Below are 19,893 nucleotides of genomic sequence, written 5' to 3'. Positions count from 1 at the left end.
GTGGGGGGGGGGGGGGGTGGGGGGGGGGGGGGGTGGGGGGGGGGGGGGGTGGGGGGGGGGGGGGGTGGGGGGGGGGGGGGGTGGGGGGGGGGGGGGGTGGGGGGGGGGGGGGGTGGGGGGGGGGGGGGGTGGGGGGGGGGGGGGGTGGGGGGGGGGGGGGGTGGGGGGGGGGGGGGGTGGGGGGGGGGGGGGGTGGGGGGGGGGGGGGGTGGGGGGGGGGGGGGGTGGGGGGGGGGGGGGGTGGGGGGGGGGGGGGGTGGGGGGGGGGGGGGGTGGGGGGGGGGGGGGGTGGGGGGGGGGGGGGGTGGGGGGGGGGGGGGGTGGGGGGGGGGGGGGGTGGGGGGGGGGGGGGGTGGGGGGGGGGGGGGGTGGGGGGGGGGGGGGGTGGGGGGGGGGGGGGGTGGGGGGGGGGGGGGGTGGGGGGGGGGGGGGGTGGGGGGGGGGGGGGGTGGGGGGGGGGGGGGGTGGGGGGGGGGGGGGGTGGGGGGGGGGGGGGGTGGGGGGGGGGGGGGGTGGGGGGGGGGGGGGGTGGGGGGGGGGGGGGGTGGGGGGGGGGGGGGGTGGGGGGGGGGGGGGGTGGGGGGGGGGGGGGGTGGGGGGGGGGGGGGGTGGGGGGGGGGGGGGGTGGGGGGGGGGGGGGGTGGGGGGGGGGGGGGGTGGGGGGGGGGGGGGGTGGGGGGGGGGGGGGGTGGGGGGGGGGGGGGGTGGGGGGGGGGGGGGGTGGGGGGGGGGGGGGGTGGGGGGGGGGGGGGGTGGGGGGGGGGGGGGGTGGGGGGGGGGGGGGGTGGGGGGGGGGGGGGGTGGGGGGGGGGGGGGGTGGGGGGGGGGGGGGGTGGGGGGGGGGGGGGGTGGGGGGGGGGGGGGGTGGGGGGGGGGGGGGGTGGGGGGGGGGGGGGGTGGGGGGGGGGGGGGGTGGGGGGGGGGGGGGGTGGGGGGGGGGGGGGGTGGGGGGGGGGGGGGGTGGGGGGGGGGGGGGGTGGGGGGGGGGGGGGGTGGGGGGGGGGGGGGGTGGGGGGGGGGGGGGGTGGGGGGGGGGGGGGGTGGGGGGGGGGGGGGGTGGGGGGGGGGGGGGGTGGGGGGGGGGGGGGGTGGGGGGGGGGGGGGGTGGGGGGGGGGGGGGGTGGGGGGGGGGGGGGGTGGGGGGGGGGGGGGGTGGGGGGGGGGGGGGGTGGGGGGGGGGGGGGGTGGGGGGGGGGGGGGGTGGGGGGGGGGGGGGGTGGGGGGGGGGGGGGGTGGGGGGGGGGGGGGGTGGGGGGGGGGGGGGGTGGGGGGGGGGGGGGGTGGGGGGGGGGGGGGGTGGGGGGGGGGGGGGGTGGGGGGGGGGGGGGGTGGGGGGGGGGGGGGGTGGGGGGGGGGGGGGGTGGGGGGGGGGGGGGGTGGGGGGGGGGGGGGGTGGGGGGGGGGGGGGGTGGGGGGGGGGGGGGGTGGGGGGGGGGGGGGGTGGGGGGGGGGGGGGGTGGGGGGGGGGGGGGGTGGGGGGGGGGGGGGGTGGGGGGGGGGGGGGGTGGGGGGGGGGGGGGGTGGGGGGGGGGGGGGGTGGGGGGGGGGGGGGATGGGAACTGTAGTCCATAACATCTGGAGGGCCACGAGTTTGACACCTACGCTTTAGGTGATGCAGATATAGCAAAAACAACTGCAAACACATGTCTGTGTGTTCCGTAGGCAAACGCTCCAGGCAAATCCTAAGCAGCTGCAGCTTTCTGTTGAGCGTTTGCACCATGGGAAAGCCGGGTTTGCCTCTGCCAATTGTGTGAAATGGCGATCTGCATGATAGGGTTCTCCACCATAGTCTGAGCTTGTGCTAACCAGAATGCTTAAGTGCTATCCCTTCAGGGGGGCTCAGTGTAAGAGCACCTGCATGCAGAAGGCTCCAGGTTTGATCCCCAGCATCTCCGTTTACAAGGATCTGGTTAGAGAGGATGCAGTCAGCTGCTGTCTGAGACCCTGGACTAGAGAGTCTCTTCTGGCCACAGTAGGCAGAGTGGTCAGGAGCTGATATCTGACTCAGTATCTTAAGTAAGGGACCATGGCTCAGTGGCACAGTCTCTGCTTTGCTTGCAGAAGGTCCCAGGTTCTATCCCCGACATCTCCAGTTAAAAGGATCAGGTAGTAGATCTCTGCCTCAGAACTTGGGGAGCTGCTGCCGGTCAGAGCAGACAATACAGACCTTGACAGGCCAATGATCTGCTTTGATATAACAAAGGTTCGTGAATTCACGTGGGACGTATGAATGAGGAGGTCCCAGAGAAAAGCAGTCCCCCCTGTGCTGTCAGTGCATCTCGCAGAGAGGCCTGTCCTGGCGTCTGCCTGGCATGTGGCGCTAGTCCCTGAAAGGGCTTTTGCATGCAGCTGGAGAAGAAACCAGGCCAGGGGAAAGCCTGCAGCATGCCCTCGGCGCTTGTGCCAAGGCAAACGTTTCCTGCCACTGGCCGCACCGCTCTCGCTCCGCCTCAGCCAGGGGGAAAAACAACAAACACTCACATTCTGGAAGGATAAAAATCCCAGCAAGTGAGTCAGACGGGGGAGGGGAAGGGACCGCGAGCGAGGGAGACACAGCTGCCTCTCAAGCCTGCCCTTTCCCCCTGGCAGAGAGTGCTGGGTCAGGCGAGCCACTGCCCCACCACCGCCTTCCATTCGTGGTGGCCCAGAGGAGCCCTTCGCCAACCAGGTCTGTGCCCTCTGATTCTCTTTTGGGTTGCGCTCCAATGCCAGGAGCCAGGAGGGAAGGGGATGGCAGGTATCCTCCCGGCAAGAAAAGGCAGCATCCCTCGCCCTGCCTGCCTGCCTGCTTCCAGGTGTCCCAGCCTGTATTGAGATCCAAAGCAGGGTGAGAGTATCTCTATGCAAAGAGGAGGGGGGTGAGCCCAGCCTCCAGGGTAGCTGGTGGGACCACAGAATCTTCCATCCATCCCATCTCAAACACAAGCCAGATAGAAATGTGAATGGCCTCTGGAAGGTTTCCAAGGCAGAGCTAAGGAGATGGGGGGTGCCAGAGCCCAAAGTGAGCTCGGATGTAAATATTATTGGTTTTTAGGTTTGTTACTGGAACTCTAGTTTCATTCCACAAAAGAAGGCGGTTTTCTCTGGCCCTTTTTCTGGGCTACACCTTCGACAGTTATTTCTCATCCCTGGAAAATGTGGATGGGGCATAATGTGGGTAGGGCAGGGCAGGGCTCTTACCTGGGGGGCGCTGGCTACTGTTCCCCGTCCCCGCCACCTCTACTGCAGCCAACGACTGCTGTAAAACCTGTAATTGTCTTTAACTTAGGATCCAGCTTTGCAAATAGAGGAGGGGTGCCTGTGGAGTTGGGGAGACCCCTCCCCATCTTCCCAGGATCCCTGCTGCCCCCCCCCCCCCACTTTGCAAAGCTGGGATGTTTGGGCAGGCACAATTTCAGTGTTTGCCCCAAGTGCCATTTCCTGTAGATATACCCCTGAATGTGGGAACTGTCAGTCGGGGAGGGGGCAGGGAGAATTCTCAGAGCCCCATGCTGTTGAACTGGTTATGAAACACCGATTCATTGAAATTGACAGCAGGGTTGCCAACTTGTCAAGTCACTGCTCCCCCTATGCTGTTATAGCATGGCTTGAGCTTTTGACAAAAACGGGTGATTGACCGTTCCCATCTCCAGCCACGAGAAATCTCACTCTCTGATCTCAGCTGCTAAGGTGCAGGAGCACAGTGTGGCAGCTCATTGCTTGATCAGTTGGCAACACTCTATGTATAGAGTGCAAAGCAGAGGTTTCCAGCAGCACCCATGAACCACAGAAAAGATTGGGCATCCCTTAAAAGACTCAGGAAAAGATCAGGCAAGGATCTGCTCTAGGGTTTTATTTGGTAGGATTTTGCTCCTGTTCTACAGGGCACCGATAGCTTCATTTCTGGAGCTTTTCCTAGTTCATGTTCTGTTTCTGGGACAGAACAAAACTTGATAATATGCTGAGGCAGAAGGGGGATTAGTTCAGGACATTTTAGCAGAAATTTACTCCAGCAGCTGGAAAAGACGTCGTTTTAGTTTTAACTTTTTAATTCAGATGTTTAATTACTCTTTTATTTTGTGTATGTTTAGATTTTGTAAGCTGCCTTGGACATCACAGAAAGGAGGGCATTACATACATATATATTTAAAAATACAATAAATTACACAGAAGTAGCTTTTATTAAAGAAAAGGTTGGCAACCCCCAGGGTAGATATACCGTGGGAAGTGGGGGATGCTAGCTTTCAGGGAGGGATTATTTTTAGGGATTATTTCAATAAGCTTGTCCCTTATGCCTAGAGATTTTGGGGTGGAGTCTTGGGAAAGCGGAGTATAATGCAATGGAGTCCACCCTCCAAATCAGTCATATTTTTTAGTGGAACTGATCTCGGTTGCCTGAAGATAGTTGTAGTTCTCCACCTGCTCTCTTGCTGCATATTGTCTCTATATTTTTTTTCCTCTTTCCTGAGCAAAGCTGCCGGAAAAAGCTGGACAAAGAAACCAATTTCCATCTCCCTGAACACAAAATGCTCCCCAAAGTACTGGCCCTGGTGGCTGTGAGCATCCTACACCTGCCCTGGAGCAGCACTCAGGTAAGATTGGGGAGGTGGGTTGAACAAGAGTCAACGTCTCAGCCTTGCCTCCAGCTTACAACATGAATAGTAAACAGGCATTACAAGGTTGTCCTAAGTCTGGCAATTACAAACGTGTGCCTCCCAAAACACACACGTTTCCAGTAGCATGCGAATGGCACGATTTGTAAATATATGTAGATAGATAGATATTTAGAAACTCAAAAGCAGCATTTGCTTCTAATTTGGAGTTGGGGTTTGCACAGCTGCCAAATCTCAGCACAATCAACATCCTTTTGCCATTCATTTTTGCATGAAGTTAAATGATATTGGCATTAATTAAGAAGTCCCATCTCCAATCAGAAGAACAGGCAGTCTGGTGCCCAGTTAGGTCTCTACCAGGACCTGAGATGTCCCTTTTAGCCTTTTATCTGACCTCTACTGGGTCAGGCTGTAGCACCTTCCTCCTGCCATCTGCAATGGTGGTGCCGTGGCACAACACAGATAACACTACGGCCCAGAGAAGGCAGTTCAAAATCCTGCTAGTTCTGCCTTCAATCTTTGCAAGTCGTTTGGCTGTGGGCTGTCACTTAGCCAGTATGGTGTAGTGGTTAAGAGCAGGTGCACTCTAATCTGGAGAACGAGGTTTGATTCCCCACTCTGCCACTTGAGCTGAGGAGGCTTATCTGCAGAGCTTGCACACTCCAACACTTGCCAGCTGGGTGAACTTGGACTAGTCACAATTCTTTGGAGTTTTCTCAGCCCCACCTACCTCATGGGATGTTTGTTGGGGGGGGGGGGAAGGGAAAGGAGATTGTAAGCCCCTTTGAGTCTCCTTACAGGAGAGAAAGAGAGGATATAAATCCAAACTCCTCCTCCTCCTCCTCCTCTCCTCCTCCTCCATCTGGGATTTGTTTCCTCCAGGGCTGCCTGAGCAAGCAGCAAGTGGCCAACACCATCAGGCAGATGCAGAAGCTGCTGTCCTCCCACGAGGCTGCCCAGATGCAGAACATGCGCAACCTCAAGAAACAATTGACCATTCTGCAAGGCAACATCCAGAAGCAGGTGGCCAAGCACAATGGTAAGAGGGCTGGTGGCCAGAGGGTACCCACAGCAAACTCTGACTGGTGTGAAGGGGGGACCCAGGAACAGAGCAAGTCAGGTTGTCCTGGGAGGGTGTACAGATTTTTAAAAAACTTTTGCATTCTAAGAAGTTCAGGTTGGCATGCATAGGCCTTCCTCCTTTTTCATTCTCACAGCAGCCCTGCAAGGTAGTTTCCAGCTGGTATTCATGTTGGCCTGCAGTAGAAGGGCAAGAGTCCAGTCCAGTAGCAACTTATCTGACATAACTTTTGATCCTCAAAAGCTTGTGCCCTGGAAATCGTGTTGGTCTTTAAGGTGGTACTGGATTCAAATCTTGCTTCCAGAAATTAGGTTAGGCTAAGCTATTAAGCAAAGTTTAACGCTGCCACTATACCACACCAGACCTTGTCGCATGTGGGCTAATGCTAGGTCAGATAAGGAGATAAATTCTTTAAGAACTAGTTACAACTATGATAGCTAACTGGAACATCCTTTATCTGAAACAGTTTACCACAATTTAAAAAAAGAGGAAGACCTCAGCATTTTGCCAATCCAGATTGGATAGGCTGACTTGACTGCTGAACTTTGTTTTTAGAAAATGCCACCAATCAGCTCTGGGAAAAGATCCCAGAAGAACATAGTGGATGTATGGATTCTCTATAAAATCTGGTTTAATAAATGGTTACCATTCCAAATTAATCATGGAGGCAATGCAAGACACATTGCTTCTGGCCCAAAATACTTGCATATAGAACATCACATATACTATCAAAGGTAACATCTGATAAAGCAACTTCATGTTTGTATATGAGAGGGATACTGGAATCCAAGAGAAAGCCTTTCTGTCTTCCTCACCCATCCTTGTTGTTCTTACATCACAGACAGCTGTACTCTGCTGCCAGTGCCCCCAAATGGCCGAAGGCTGGGCAGGAAAACACTTGTGGGTCATGATGTGCACTTCCTGTGTGACCCCGGCTTCCTCCTCGTGGGATCTGAGACACGGACATGCCTGGATAATGGCACATGGAGTGGACACCAACCTTTTTGCAAAAGTATGTGCCTGATGATGGCCTGTTTGGGGGGGATGCTGTAAGGTTCATGATGTGCTAAGGCACAGCAATCCACCTAACCGCCTCCATTCCTACTGGCATGGAAGGCAAGTCTGAAAGAACCACCCAGCAAAGATATTTGAAAGGGGAACCTCAAACTTCCTGGCTAGCTGGAAGTAACAGAAGGATGTTGGACAGGGAATAGTTACTATCCAAATTGCAGCATGGGGAGGGAGAGGTCTCCTTAAGGGGCCAAATTTGGGATCCAAAAATGATTGGTCCTCATTTCTGATGAGACTCCCCACTTCCCTTCCCAACACAGGCATCAATTATTGTGCCAGCAATCCCTGCGCCAATGGTGGGACCTGTGTGGATGGCACGCACCGCTATAGCTGCTTGTGTCCCAGCGGCTGGTCAGGTGCCACCTGCCAAGCTCCAGTTTATTCCCGTAAGTCTTAAGCACCTGTGGCTGATGCTTCAGGATGGCTCATCTCACACTGAGCTTCTTAGTGGCCAATTTCCCCTATGAACTGAGATGGGAAGCGAGGAATTAGCTGTGAAGGAAATGAGAGAAACAGAACCAAACTCCAAATAGATAAAGGCAGTTGGAGGGGTTGCTTTCTCTGAGTGAGTCTCTGACATATGTCTCCTCCTCCTCCAGAATTTCCCTACAGGCAACAGAGTTCAGAACTGACAGGGTGACTCTCACTTAGGGAGTAGAAGATGTACCTGAGTGCTTTGTTTCTTCTCCCTCAAGTCCTCCATTAAATTCAGTGATAGTTGGACAATACAGTCAGCTTTCTAGTGCCCAATAAAACATAAACAAAATGGCGGACCCAGAGAAGACCAACAGGAGAGCTGGATCAGAAGCAACTGAGTTTAGTTCAAGAAGAAATGTCCTTGTCACCCAATAGATGGAGCAGTCCCATTTGCCTATATTCTACTTACTTCAGCTCACGGGACTCTTAATAAGCACTCTGGTGATCATGGGTACAACAGCTTATCTGTTTTCTGCTGCTGGGGATGACTTCTACTATTTCATCCCATTGATCACTACTCAGTGCTGTTTATAGGGGTTCCCTGAAATCAAGGGAAGGGGAGTCTCAGGGGCACAATAGGTTACAATGGGATGTGGCGATAGGACAGTCCCATTCCATAAGCTTCTCTCTGCTTGTGGTCCTCATTGGATATAAATAAACATTTAGTCTCTGGAAACACTGGCTTGGGTGAACAAGGCTTATTAAGGGATGGAGCCTTAAGAATCAATCCAAGATTCTCACCCCTGCCTCTCCCCTCCTGCCCCTAGGAAAGGCTACACACTCCCTGTTATACCCGATGAGAGAAATTTCAGATAGGTTGCAATCTTTACTTACTAGACCCCATGGGGATGATTTTCCTTTTCCTCAGTCTCAGTTCCCTCACCAAACTATGTGTACATATCTACAATTACCACTAGAGGTCAGATGAAAATCAGAGATGTTCTAGTGATATCACTGCTCTGTTCATCACTTGAACATCTCCAAAGAGACCATCTGCTTGACATCTTTTCCCCAATTCACTCTGGGCCAAAGATCTACTTCCTGGAATCGTCACTGCTCTTAAAAAACAGCCGGGGAGGGATTCATTCACTCTCTACCTTAAAAACAAACAAACTCTGGTCACTAGACAAGCAGGTGTTTGTACTTGCAGGTCAGCAGAATTGACCCAAATAATCAATCAGCATTATAGTTTCTATAAAAAAATTAAGTTGACTTAGTGACTAACTCCACAATTAAAAATGATCACAAGGAACAGATTTTCAGATTACAACTTCTGAAGAACATGGGAAAATGGAATCGAGCCATGACATTAACTGGGCAGCACTCTCCCTGGGATTGAAAGAATTCCTTTGATTACTTTAATTTGTGCCCAAGCATCGGCCTTGTCTCGTCTTCCACAGAGTCCAAAAGCCCTCCTCCTTCACAAGAGTAGCTTTTGACCTTCTTCTTTCCTTCTTCCTAATAGTGGAAGTGAAGGAAATGGTGGGACAGACATGGGATGATGTCATTTCTGGCATGACCTTGAAGGGACATTGTTGCATCCAGCAATGCTCTAGCATTCGTCCCAATCTCTGTGTTAAACCATAGAGTTCTGGCTGAATACTAGTGTGATGTAATGACATCATTTCTGGGTTCTACTGGAAGAAACATCACTGATGCCTCGAAATATAAGTCTCCCACTGGTGACTATCAGCCCAGAGGCAGCAGTTTTATAGGCCCTGGTGGGAACAAATAAACAAAAATCTTATTTGTAAATATATCCTGCTGGGCCCTGAACAAAGTATGTCAGATTGAAAGAGATCTTGAAGTTCAAGTAGAAAGGGCCAATGAAATGTCAGCCCATTGTGTGGCCATGATAAAAAAAGAGGAGAATTTCATCCTCAGAATTCTTATGAAAGGGATTGAAAATATCGTAATGCCTTTGCATTAGGCTCTGTTGCAGCTTCATTTGTGTGCAGTTGTGGCTGCTGAATCTCAAGACAAATATTACAGAGCTGAAAAAAGAATGGAGTAGAGCAGCCAAGATGATTAGGAGGCTGGAGCATCTTTCCTATGAGGAACGGCTTGAGTGCCTGAGCATTTTCAGTCTACAAAAAGGATGCTTAAGTGAAGCTTTGGTTTATAGAATTATGCATGAGGTGGAGAAAAGTGCACCGAGGGAGCTTTTCTGCCTCTTCCCTCGGGCCCCAAGTGAATGTAACAGATAGGTAGTAGATTCCGAGCAGACAAAAGGAAATCCTTTTATTCACTCAGTGAGCAATTGTGGAAGTCACTGCCTGTGGAGGAAGCAATAGCCACAAGCACCGGTGACTTTAAAAAGGATGAGAGAGACTGATAGAAGAGAGGTCCGCTTCAATGGGAACTAGCCCAGTGACTCTATGGAACCTCTGTGCCCAGATGCAGTAAACCCAGGAATGCCAGGCTACAGCAGGGAGAGGTTTAGACCTCTATGGTCAGTTTGTTGGCCCTCTGGGAATGAGGATGCTGGACCACCGGCTTGATCCAGCAGGGCTCTTCTTATGTTCTTATGAATGCAAACCAGAGAATCTTCTCCATGGGGAAGCAATCTTAGCCTGTAATAGCAGACTTTATGACAGGTGGTCTTGCTTGGAGATGCAATTAAGAACATAACAACATAAGAACAAGCCAGCTGGATCAGACCAGAGTCCATCTAGTCCAGCTCTCTGCTACTCGCAGTGGCCCACCAGGTGCCTTTGGGAGCTCACATGCAGGATGTGAAAGCAAAGGCCTTCTGCAGCTGTTGCTCCCGCTCACCTGGTCTGTTAAGGCATTTGCAATCTCAGATCAAAGAGGATCAAGATTGGTAGCCATAGATCAACTTCTCCTCCATAAATCTGTCCAAGCCCTTTTTAAAGCTATCCAGGTTAGTGGCCATCACCACCTCCTGTGGCAGCATATTCCAAACACCAATCACACGTTGCGTGAAGAAGTGTTTCCTTTTATTAGTCCTAATTCTTCCCCCCAGCATTTTCAATGAATGCCCCCTGGTTCTAGTATTGTGAGAGAGAGAAATTTATCTCTGTCAACATTTTCTACCCCGTGCATAATTTTATAGACTTCAATCATATCCCCCCTCAGCCGTCTCCTCTCCAAACTAAAGAGTCCCAAACACTGCAGCCTCTCCTCATAGGGAAGGTGCTCCAGTCCCTCAATCATCCTTGTTGCCCTTCTATGCTGACCATAACCAGAGGATAAAACTAGAAACATGAGCACCAAAAGGAAGATATTATTTACTGAGGGGATGAAGGGTCATTTCACCACAACCTTGATGGATGAACTTATGGTTGCCTTTTGCCAGCAGATTGGGTAACGCTGAGCAACTCATCCTTTAGCCGCCAGCCCCGCTGTGCTGACAACCTGATGGGCTCGCGCCAGTGCCGCTGTGACGCAGGTTTCCAAATGCAGGCAGGAAGCATTTGCCAAGGTAAGGGAAGGAGGGTGTGAATTGAGAGGTCCCCAGGTGTCATTCTGGTGTTCTGCACTCCCCAGATTTGGAGTCAGAGCCAGCGTCAGGTCTGAGGTGGGACATCTGCCAGGACAAAGAGAACGAGAGCAGTGTGACTCAGGTGCTTGCAGGCAAGAACCTGTACCCTAAAATCTCTACCTTTGGAGAGAAAGTCACAGCAAACAGATCCTGGTTTGAGATGACCCTGGAGGACATTTTGCCCTAGAACAGGGGTCTGCAACCTGCGGCTCCAGCGCTGCATGCGGCTCTTTCAGCCTTATACTGCGGCTCTGCGTGGCCTGGAGGTTGGATGGTAGCATGGGTGTGTCCCTCCAGCTCTCCAGAGCAGCGCTGTAAGGAAAGGTGAGTGGAGGGGCCAAACCGGAGGCGGCTCCGTGTGGAGCCGCCTCTCCGGCTCAGTAGATCTTCATGGTCATGGAAAACGGGTCCAAATGGCTCTTTGGGTGGTAAAGGTTGCCGACCCCTGCCCTAGAATTATCTGTACGGATCCTTGCAGCACTGGTAGAAGAGCAACACAGTGTGCAAGCATTGATTCCGCAAGATGCAGAAAACTCATGTTTGGACACAGAATTGGGCTTTCCAAAAAGTTCAGCTTTTAGTGAAAAATAAAATAAAAAGAACTGGCAAATTTCTACATGTTAGGGCCACAAACAAATCAAATGCTCCAATGTGGATCATAGCTGGGAGGTGGGGCTTCAACGTCTTGCAGAATTTCTTGGCCCTTTGCATAGTGAACAAACTAGGATAAAGGATGGAAAATCTGGGATGAGGGGAAATGCAAAATAAAATGATTTGGGCAAATGTGCTCAATTTAAATACTTTATGTGGATCACAGAATGTTGGTGGACATAGGACCAGAAACCTACATTTTTATAATGCACACAGCTCTGTTCCTGGTTCTCACACAGAGAGTATAAAAAGGATCTAGTGTGCACCGGAATATAATATATGAACAGCTTTATGCCTATTAAAGGTTAATAAAGAATAAAGAAAAGAATATATGAACAGGAAAAGAACGTTAACAGAGAAATGCTGCACACTTGTACTGCTATTGGCAATTTTAATTGTGAATGTAAACCCACACAAAATTCTATATTCCCTCCACCTACATACCACTGCAAAGTGTACATTCATTTAATAAATAATACAAATGAAGTGCTCAAAAACATATACAATGCACACTTTCCAATATAATCAGCTAAATAAGCCCAATTGGTTCAGTCATTCAATGTCACTACATGACCATATTAAAGGTTCCTAATAGTTCCTGGCTCTCACACAAAGAGCCAGTGTGGTGTAGGGGTCAAGGAAGGCCCACGGAGAAGACACCCCCTCCCAGAGGAGCACAAGTACCCCAGGCGTAAGAGCCCCCTCTGCATCTGGCACCTGCTTGGCAACTCCCTTTCCCCCTCCAGATGTGGACGAGTGTCAGCTCTTCCAGTCCAGCCGCCCCACCCGCATCTGCCTCCATGAATGCGTGAACGTGCCCGGCTCTTACCGATGCACTTGCCCAGATGGCTACCGGCTCCAGGCTGACAAGAGCACATGCAGTGGTGCGTATTTATTGACAGTGGTGGGGATGGGATTAGTGGGAGAGGTTGGTGATTGGGAAAGTGTTGCATAGGGCGGGGGGCGGGGAGTGTTTTCTCACTACTTGTGACCGAATTGTGTGTTTGCAGTATGCCAATTCCTCAGTGAAGGGTGGTCCATCATGCCCATCTTCAGGGATTGTGGGGCAGGGGAGACAGATTGTCAAACCTGGGACTCCACTTAGCAATAGGAATTCTCCCTCTTTTCTTCACCAGATGTGGACGAGTGTGCTGAGAATCAGCACAATTGTAGCCGGGGACAGACGTGCATCAACGTTTTCGGAGGGTTCCGGTGCGTGCGACCCGAGTGCCCCAAGGCCCAGCTCAACACCAGCTACGTCAAAACCTCGGCTGCGTAAGTGCAAACATCAGCCTTCCATTAAGATATGGTCCATGAAAGCATTTCTTGCCCAGCGCTCTATAGGACTGGTTAGGGCAAGGGTCTGCAACCTGCGGCTCTCCAGATGTTTATGGACTACAAATCCCAATTGGCCATGCTGGCAGGGGCTGATGGGATTTGTAGTCCACGTAGCCGCAGGTTGCAGACCCCTGGGTTAGGGTTACTTCCAAGACTTCCCAGCCAACCTAAAATATAACTCCATCCAGGCAACTCTTAAACCTGGCATCCTTTTTCACACAATGTCAACTAGGTGCCCTGAAACACTTACAAGCAGGGAATAGAAGGAGTTAAAATTCCCGCGATTGTCATCTCTCAGCACTACCATTTAGAGGTAGACTGCCTTGAAACATGGGGATTCCATTCACTCATTGTAACGCTATTGACAGACTTATCCTCCAAGAATCTGTTTCATGCCCTTTTAAAACCAACCGAACCTGTTGCTTCATTTCATCCTTGGGGCAGGGAACTGAATGAGTTGTCCAATTACTCCTTGAAAGCACTGACAGCAGAGCTTGGAAAACCTGCTTTTCCCATGATTGTTTGTTGCCAGCCATCTGCCAGGACTGGTGGACAATCATCTGTCTCGGTATAATAAGACAGATTTGATCTGTGTGCTGTAGCCCACCAATTTTTTGCAATAACATAGGGGCTGCAAAGGCAGAGGCGTAGGAGGGGAAATGGCACCTGAAGCAAAACCTGCTCCGGGCACCACCCACCCACCTGGCTGGGCCACCACCAGGTGCCCCTCAGCCCTGCCCCACTGCCCCTTCAGCCTGGCAGGCTGAGGGGCGTCTGGCAGCGGCTCAGGAAACTCCACAAACTGAAAGAGCAGCCTGGCAGGGCAGGGCCGAGGGGAGGGGTGTGTGGGGCGATTCTCCACCCCCACATGACCAGCTGGCATACGCCTGGGTCATGTGACCCCACATGTCCCCGTGAGCATTCCACCTCTGGTGGGGGCATACTTCTTAAGTTTCAAAGTGTCAACTTGGGGTGGCCAAATACTTCACATGAACACACGTGAAGCTGCTTTACGCTGAATCAGACCATCTGTCTATCATGCTCAGTATTGTCTGCTCTGACTGGCAGCAGCAATCCAGGGTCTCAGGTAGAGGTCTTTCACGTTGAAGAAGGAGAAGAAGAGTTTGGATTTAATCCCCCCCCCTTTCTGTCCTGTAGGAGACTCAAAGGGGCTGACAATCTCCTTGCCCTTCCCCCCTCACAACAAACATCCTGTGAGGTAGGTGGGGCTGAGAGAGCTCTGTAGAGCTGGGACTAGCCCAAGGTCACCCAGCTGGCATGTGTTGGGAATGCACAGGCTAATCTGAATTCCCCAAATAAGCCTCCACAGCTCAGGCGGCAGAGTGGGAAATCAAACCCGGTTCCTCCAGATTAGAATGCACCTGCTCTTAACCACCATGCCACTGCTGCTCTTAACCACTACATTGCCCACTGGAGGTTCCAGGAATTGAACTTGGGACCTTCTGCACGCCAAGCAGATGCTCCGCCGTTGAGCCACGGGCCCTTCAGACCCGCCCTGATGGGATGCTTCCTTTTTGCCTCCTTGCAGGCAGTGTGAGCGGAGCCCGTGCCCCATGGACAGCAAGGCCTGCCAGAGAGCCGCCAACTCCATCTCGTTCCACTACTTGCCTCTCCAGTCCAACCGCACGGTGCCCCGGGTGCTGTTCAAGATGTCCACCAGCCGCTTCGTCGGGGACAGCCTGCGCTTTGCCATCTTGGGGGGCAACGGCCAAGGGATGCTGGTCGTGCAGCGTGCAGACCGCCAGGCAGGAGAGCTGGTGCTCACCAGACCAGCCGTGGGGCCGACGACATTGGAGGCAGAGCTGGAAATGAGTGAATTTGCCCGGAAGATGCCGCTGGGGAAGCACATCTTCAAAATCACCATCTTTGTTGCACAGTATGAATTCTGAGCCCCACACCTACAGAATACTGTGGGGACGGGGAAAACAGGGACAGCTGAATGGGCAGAACTTGCAAGGACTTGGCTCCAGGCGAGAGACTCCCAAACTACGCCAAGACGCTACTGCGAGAGGGATTGCAAAATGAACAGACCCATGTGGATGACCCATAACTCAATGACCTTTGTGGTGGGAAGCCAGTACAGTACTGCTCCTTCTCCCCCTGGCAGATGCCATCCTCTTAAGGGAAGAACTGATAACACACTGATGTAGCAGCTGGCATTACAGCTGGCAAGGGTAAGGCAATTCTGGGAGCACTGCTCTTGCCCAGAAAGCCTGCTTCTATGTTCAAACACGAGCAGATTGGGGGGGAAAATGGAGGGTGGAATGCAAGAAGCAGTACTGAGGCATCTTCAGAGCTGCAAGGAAGTTGCTATCAATGTTCCTTCTAAATTTTCCCCGCTGCTGAGCAGAACTTCCCAAGCATGGAGCAGAAATGTTGATAGTTTGAGCAAAAGTATTTTGAATTCAAAGCTCAACATATTTACAACTGGCTTGTCTTGAAGCCAGGCAGCATGGTGGCCTCATGTGCACCCCATCCAGAGCTGCTCATCAGTGAGGGAAGCAGGTATATGTGTCTATAGGGTAGGCCCAAGTCTGCTTCTAGACCAGAGGTGTCCAACTGTGGCGCTTCAGATGTTCATGGACTACAATTCCCATCAGCCCTTGCTGGCATGGCCAATTGGCCATGTCAGCAAGTGGCTGATGGGAAATGTAGTCCATGAATATCTGAAGCGCCACAGTTGGACACCCCTGCTCTAGACCTTTTACTGTTATAAGCTGCTGCGTGACCAGAGAGGTGTTAGCACAGGATCCCTTGCAGTGTTGTGGAAGGTGAGAGGGAGAACACAATGCTGGGACTGCCTGCAGGTATAGGTGACCCGGCACCCTTGGCGACATTGCAAAGGATTCTGGGATACACTTCTTAGATTGCATACAGCTTTCGGTTACCTCACCCCAAACTGCTTGTATATTTTGAGTGCCCCACTGCCCGCAAATAACTCCTTTTAAAAAGGGAAGCCACCTTCCTTCCTTTCCTCCATCAGATACATTTCCTCCCACTTTAAAATAGCACAGCATGGTGATTGGAAACCAATTGAACACTTTGAGCCAAGAGGAAAGGTGAGGTGACTAAATATATCTAGCGAACGGGGTAGATAGCAGGAGAGGTCATTCCTGGTTCATTCCCCATCCACCGCTGAAAAATGGCCTAATCTAATAAATACCAAAGGCACCAGCTCATAAATGTTTGTGATGTAAGAAAGGCAGGTTGGGAGGGAGAGATGTATAAACACCAGTACTGGACCTGCCATCTTTGCAAGATGCAGGCCTGACTGAGCTTCTCAACGTTACAAAGATCTGCATTCCTGGTTGTTCCCCTGACCGTGTCTAACACTTCAAGTAAACAGCCTGCAGAACACTGGAAGGCAATTCAGGAAGTTGGGAGCTGGCTTCAAGCCATGGTGCACCCATGGAATATAAGGAGGGCACCTGTCTGACATCTGGAGCGGATGCCTCTCTCTTTCCTCTTCCTTGCAGGGATAAGTTCGGAAGAACTGGATTATTCTATTGTTTTCTGGGCAGAGAAAATAGGATACAAATGCAGGAAGAACTTATTTTCGACAGCAGTAAGGGGATACGCCGGTTGCATGCCATTAGGCTTTGCAACGATACACGATATAGAATGATACAAGCTGTAGGAAATGGAAAATATTATTTAAAATAATAATCTTCGCTGTACCAGTTGTTTCTCTTTAAGTGACTTTTTGACTAACATGTTGCATGAAGGAGCAGCTTGGCGGGGCCGCCACTGAATGCTTTTCAGCCAGGCCCCACCAGGCTGCCTGGGACCACTGCTGACTAAGGTAAGTGGGGCTCGGGGGTACCCGGAGCAAGTGTTGCCCCGGGCATCATTTCCCCTCCCTTCGCCTCTAGGGTGGCCTGTGTCCATTCTCCTTTAAAGCCCAGGCTTGCCCTGCAGCCCAGGACAAACGGGAGCTCAAAGGGGTGGGAGCCCTTCTTCTCAGCCACAAGTGCACCTTGTGCACCCACAAGTGGGAAAATGCTGCCGTCCCCAGCGTCAGTGTGGTGTAGCAATTAAGGGTCTTGGACTAGGATGAGGGAGACTTTGGTTCAAGTCCCTTGGAAGCTTGCTGGGATCCCTTGGAAACTTGCCTTGATCCAGTCACTCGTGCTTGGCCAGACCTCTGTCATAGGTTGTGAGGATAAAATGAAAAAGAGGAAGACTATGACATCCTAAACAGGGCTATCGTGTCGCTTCTTAACCTCCTCTTCACCAAACTAAACATACTCAGCTCCCCAGGTCTCTCCTCGTAGGGCATGGATTCCAGACCTTTTATCATTTTGGTTACCCTCCCTTGGACCCAGTCCAGCTTGTCAATATCCTTCTTGAACTGTGGTGCCCAGAACTGTACACAATATTCCAGGTGAGGTCTAACCAATGCAGACTAGAGAGGTACAATTCAATGTGCCTGTTTGGGCACTTTTTGCTATCGCATCGTTGAGATATTCCTACGCTTCAAACTTTGCAGCTAGTGGATCGGTCCTGATGCTACAACACCCAGATTTTCTAAGGATCTCTCCTCCTGTCAGTCTCGCTATATTGAAGCGACCAAGTTGGGGCTGGGAGTTACTCTACGGAACTTGAGAGAGGCTTGGCTAGTGCTCTGGATCTTGTGACCTGCAGGGTCAGCCGGAGCAGGATACCAGAGCTAGACCTCAGCCAGTCTTTCCCACACATGCCCAAGGACACCGCAGTGACAATAGTTAAAATGGCCCTTTATTGATAAATATACCAGGTAGCATTGGAAACCAACATGGAACAGAAGAGAGTCAAGGAAGTGCTGTATGATGGCTTCCTACTGAAACTAAGAGCATTGACTGGATAGGAATCCAGTGTCCCTTTTGTGCGCACTGGAGGGATGATCCTTGGGGCTAGCTTCAGCCCGAAAAGCCGGGCCAGCACCTCTGAACCAGCCTCTTTCCACAGTCCAAACTGGAGTATGTTCTGCAAAAGGTGCAGTCGGGGCAACAGTCATTTTGTGCTTCCCCCCTCCCAAGACTCAGGAAGGGAAGAACCCAGCGGAGGATGCGGAGGAATCAAGTACATGGAACGGGACGGAGCTGAGCCGGGGCCCGGCCTCCCAGCATCCTCGAACATAAGGCACGCCGAAGGTAAGGAGGTGTTTCGCTCCACTTTCGATCTCTGCTGCCTGCCCCGCAGCAGAGAGGTTGGCAAGAGCTTTTGATTGAACAATGAGGATGATGATAATAATAATAAAAAAACAAATCCCTCTGCCAGTTCGAGAGTTGATTCCTGGAAGGAACAGATCATCCTGGAGGGCTGGCGTTCAACACCAAACTGAGCCAGCCCGTTTAAAGTGCATCTGAGACTCGGGAAATAGAAAAGGACTGGCCCGCGGAGGGCTGATTCTGGGAGGGGAGGATGGGAAGGAAGGAAGTGCCGTTGGGGAAGGGTCTCTGGGAAAGGGCAAAGGGCAGAGGTCAGAAGGGCGGCTTAGTCTCTTTCTTTCTGTACACTGCAGACAACCAATCCCCACGGCTATTAGTCGACCTGGGTCCCAGGACCTCAGAAATCAATGTTCTTACAGTCAGATGGCACTGCCCGGGGTAGGGTTGGAGCAGGGCTGGGAACATGATAGATCCACAACCAGAAGAACATTCTGCTGATCCATCACTAGATCTAACTCAGAACTTGCAAGATCATATAGCTGAGACCAGACTCTGCTGAGCTGGGTGTGCTTGGGAAGAGAACAACAACCTGCGGGCACTGCCAGGTAGCCAGCAGCCTTATAGCAAGGAGCCAGAATCCAGCCCCTCAGCTCTGGGACCTGCTGCAAATTTCCCCTGTGAAGCTTGCTCCTTTGGTGCAAGGACAACTGGGTTCAGAATTAGTCCCGGTGTCAGGCTGGAGATGAAAACTATTGCCCAAGAGAACCACGAAGGAGCTGAGAAGGGATTCACTTCTCCACCTGTACACCCATTTCTTCCACCCTGTTGTCTTTGGTCCAAGAGGTTCAAAAGGTCTTCATATTCCTCAAAACACACACACACACACACACCCTTTCAGCACTAATTGGACTGAGGGCTTTCATAGCACACCAACTGCCTTCAGCTCTCTCGGGGAATAACGTCACCTGGCCGACTCAGTTGGGATATCCCTCAGAAGCATCAAAGCCAGAAAAGGGGAAACCACGAAAGAAGCCTTTAACCAGGCATGACTCAATCACGTCCAATGCATTTGGCTGGGCAAAAGCCAGAGAGTTTCACAGGCTGCTTTGCAGTCCGGGGGGATATGCCTGGCATATATCCAAACGCAGCCTCTGGCCATGATTCAAGAAGTGGGGCTTATTTTGAAAGTCCTGCCTCTGTTGACAGGAAAGGAATGGCGCTAGTGGCCACAAGGGCAGTGGTTGAATCCTGATTCCCCCCTTCCCAAAAACTTGCAGGTAATTTGCAGGTATTCCCCTCCCCATCTCTTTATTGTATAGGGACGACGGGAGGTCAAATAGACATGTTCTATTTGAAAGGCCAGCAGTAGGAAAATGCTTTTTTTTTAAAAGAGGAAATGCACAGAGGAAAGAGAAGGGTACGGAGGAATGTCTGGGGGCCGTTTTAAAGGATTCTCTCCCCTGCCCCACCACAAATAAGTGAACGGTGTTGGACAGGTGACGGGAAGAGGTGGAAGTAACCGACAGGCTCCCAACCGGGGCCAAGCTGTTTTCAGCAAACGACTCGCTGATCTCAGAGCTGATTCAAATGTACTCTTTTCCAATGTGGCCCCGCTTCGTGACACACAAGAGGGAAAAGAAAAGTCTCATTTGAAAGGGAGCCCGTGTCAAATCCGTTTTACATGTAAGCACCACAGCTGGCTGCTTTCTTTCAAACAAGCATCCCCAGAAGTGCTAGCATCTTGTGAGGATTGTACCGTGTGGCCAACAGAGCATTTAAATCTCTTCCCAGTAGCTGCAGGAGAGGCTGGTGCTGGCGTGGGAAGTGGTCAGAAACAATAAAGACATGCGGATAATCAAAGGGAGGGAGGGAGGGAGGGAGGGAGGGAGGGAGGGAGGGGGGAGGGAGGGAGGGAGGAAGGAAGGAAGGAAGGAAGGAAGGAAGGAAGGAAGGAAGGAAGGAAGGAAGGAAGGAAGGAAGGAAGGAAGGAAGGAAGGAAGGAAGGAA

The 19,893-nt window shown here is 52.4% G+C and overlaps 1 protein-coding gene across 1 annotated transcript; it reads left to right on the top strand.

The window, feature by feature from the left end:
• The first annotated feature begins 2,534 nt into the window (after positions 1-2,534).
• LOC125443243 (fibulin-7-like) lies at positions 2,535-16,521 on the top strand. The gene is made up of 9 exons (XM_048515225.1): positions 2,535-2,668; positions 4,454-4,571; positions 5,475-5,631; positions 6,515-6,685; positions 7,005-7,130; positions 10,544-10,666; positions 12,124-12,261; positions 12,514-12,652; positions 14,265-16,521. The coding sequence occupies exons 2-9, from the start codon at positions 4,506-4,508 to the stop codon at positions 14,623-14,625; spliced, it is 1,281 nt and encodes a 426-aa protein (XP_048371182.1). The 5' UTR covers positions 2,535-2,668; positions 4,454-4,505; the 3' UTR covers positions 14,626-16,521.
• The last annotated feature ends 3,372 nt before the right edge of the window (positions 16,522-19,893 follow it).

Source organism: Sphaerodactylus townsendi, linkage group LG14 (assembly GCF_021028975.2).
Source record: "Sphaerodactylus townsendi isolate TG3544 linkage group LG14, MPM_Stown_v2.3, whole genome shotgun sequence".
Lineage (NCBI taxonomy): Eukaryota > Metazoa > Chordata > Lepidosauria > Squamata > Sphaerodactylidae > Sphaerodactylus > Sphaerodactylus townsendi.
Note: the sequence above shows the minus strand (reverse complement) of the source record. Positions and strands in the feature narration are given on the sequence as shown.

Bases quoted from the DNA above. Each gene is read 5' to 3' on its own strand.
- LOC125443243 (XM_048515225.1), top strand. From the start codon at position 4,506: ATGCTCCCCAAAGTACTGGCCCTGGTGGCTGTGAGCATCCTACACCTG. The intron at 4,572-5,474 runs GTAAGATTGGGG...TGTTTCCTCCAG, and splicing joins TGCCCTGGAGCAGCACTCAG to GGCTGCCTGAGCAAGCAGCA. The intron at 5,632-6,514 runs GTAAGAGGGCTG...CTTACATCACAG, and splicing joins GCAGGTGGCCAAGCACAATG to ACAGCTGTACTCTGCTGCCA.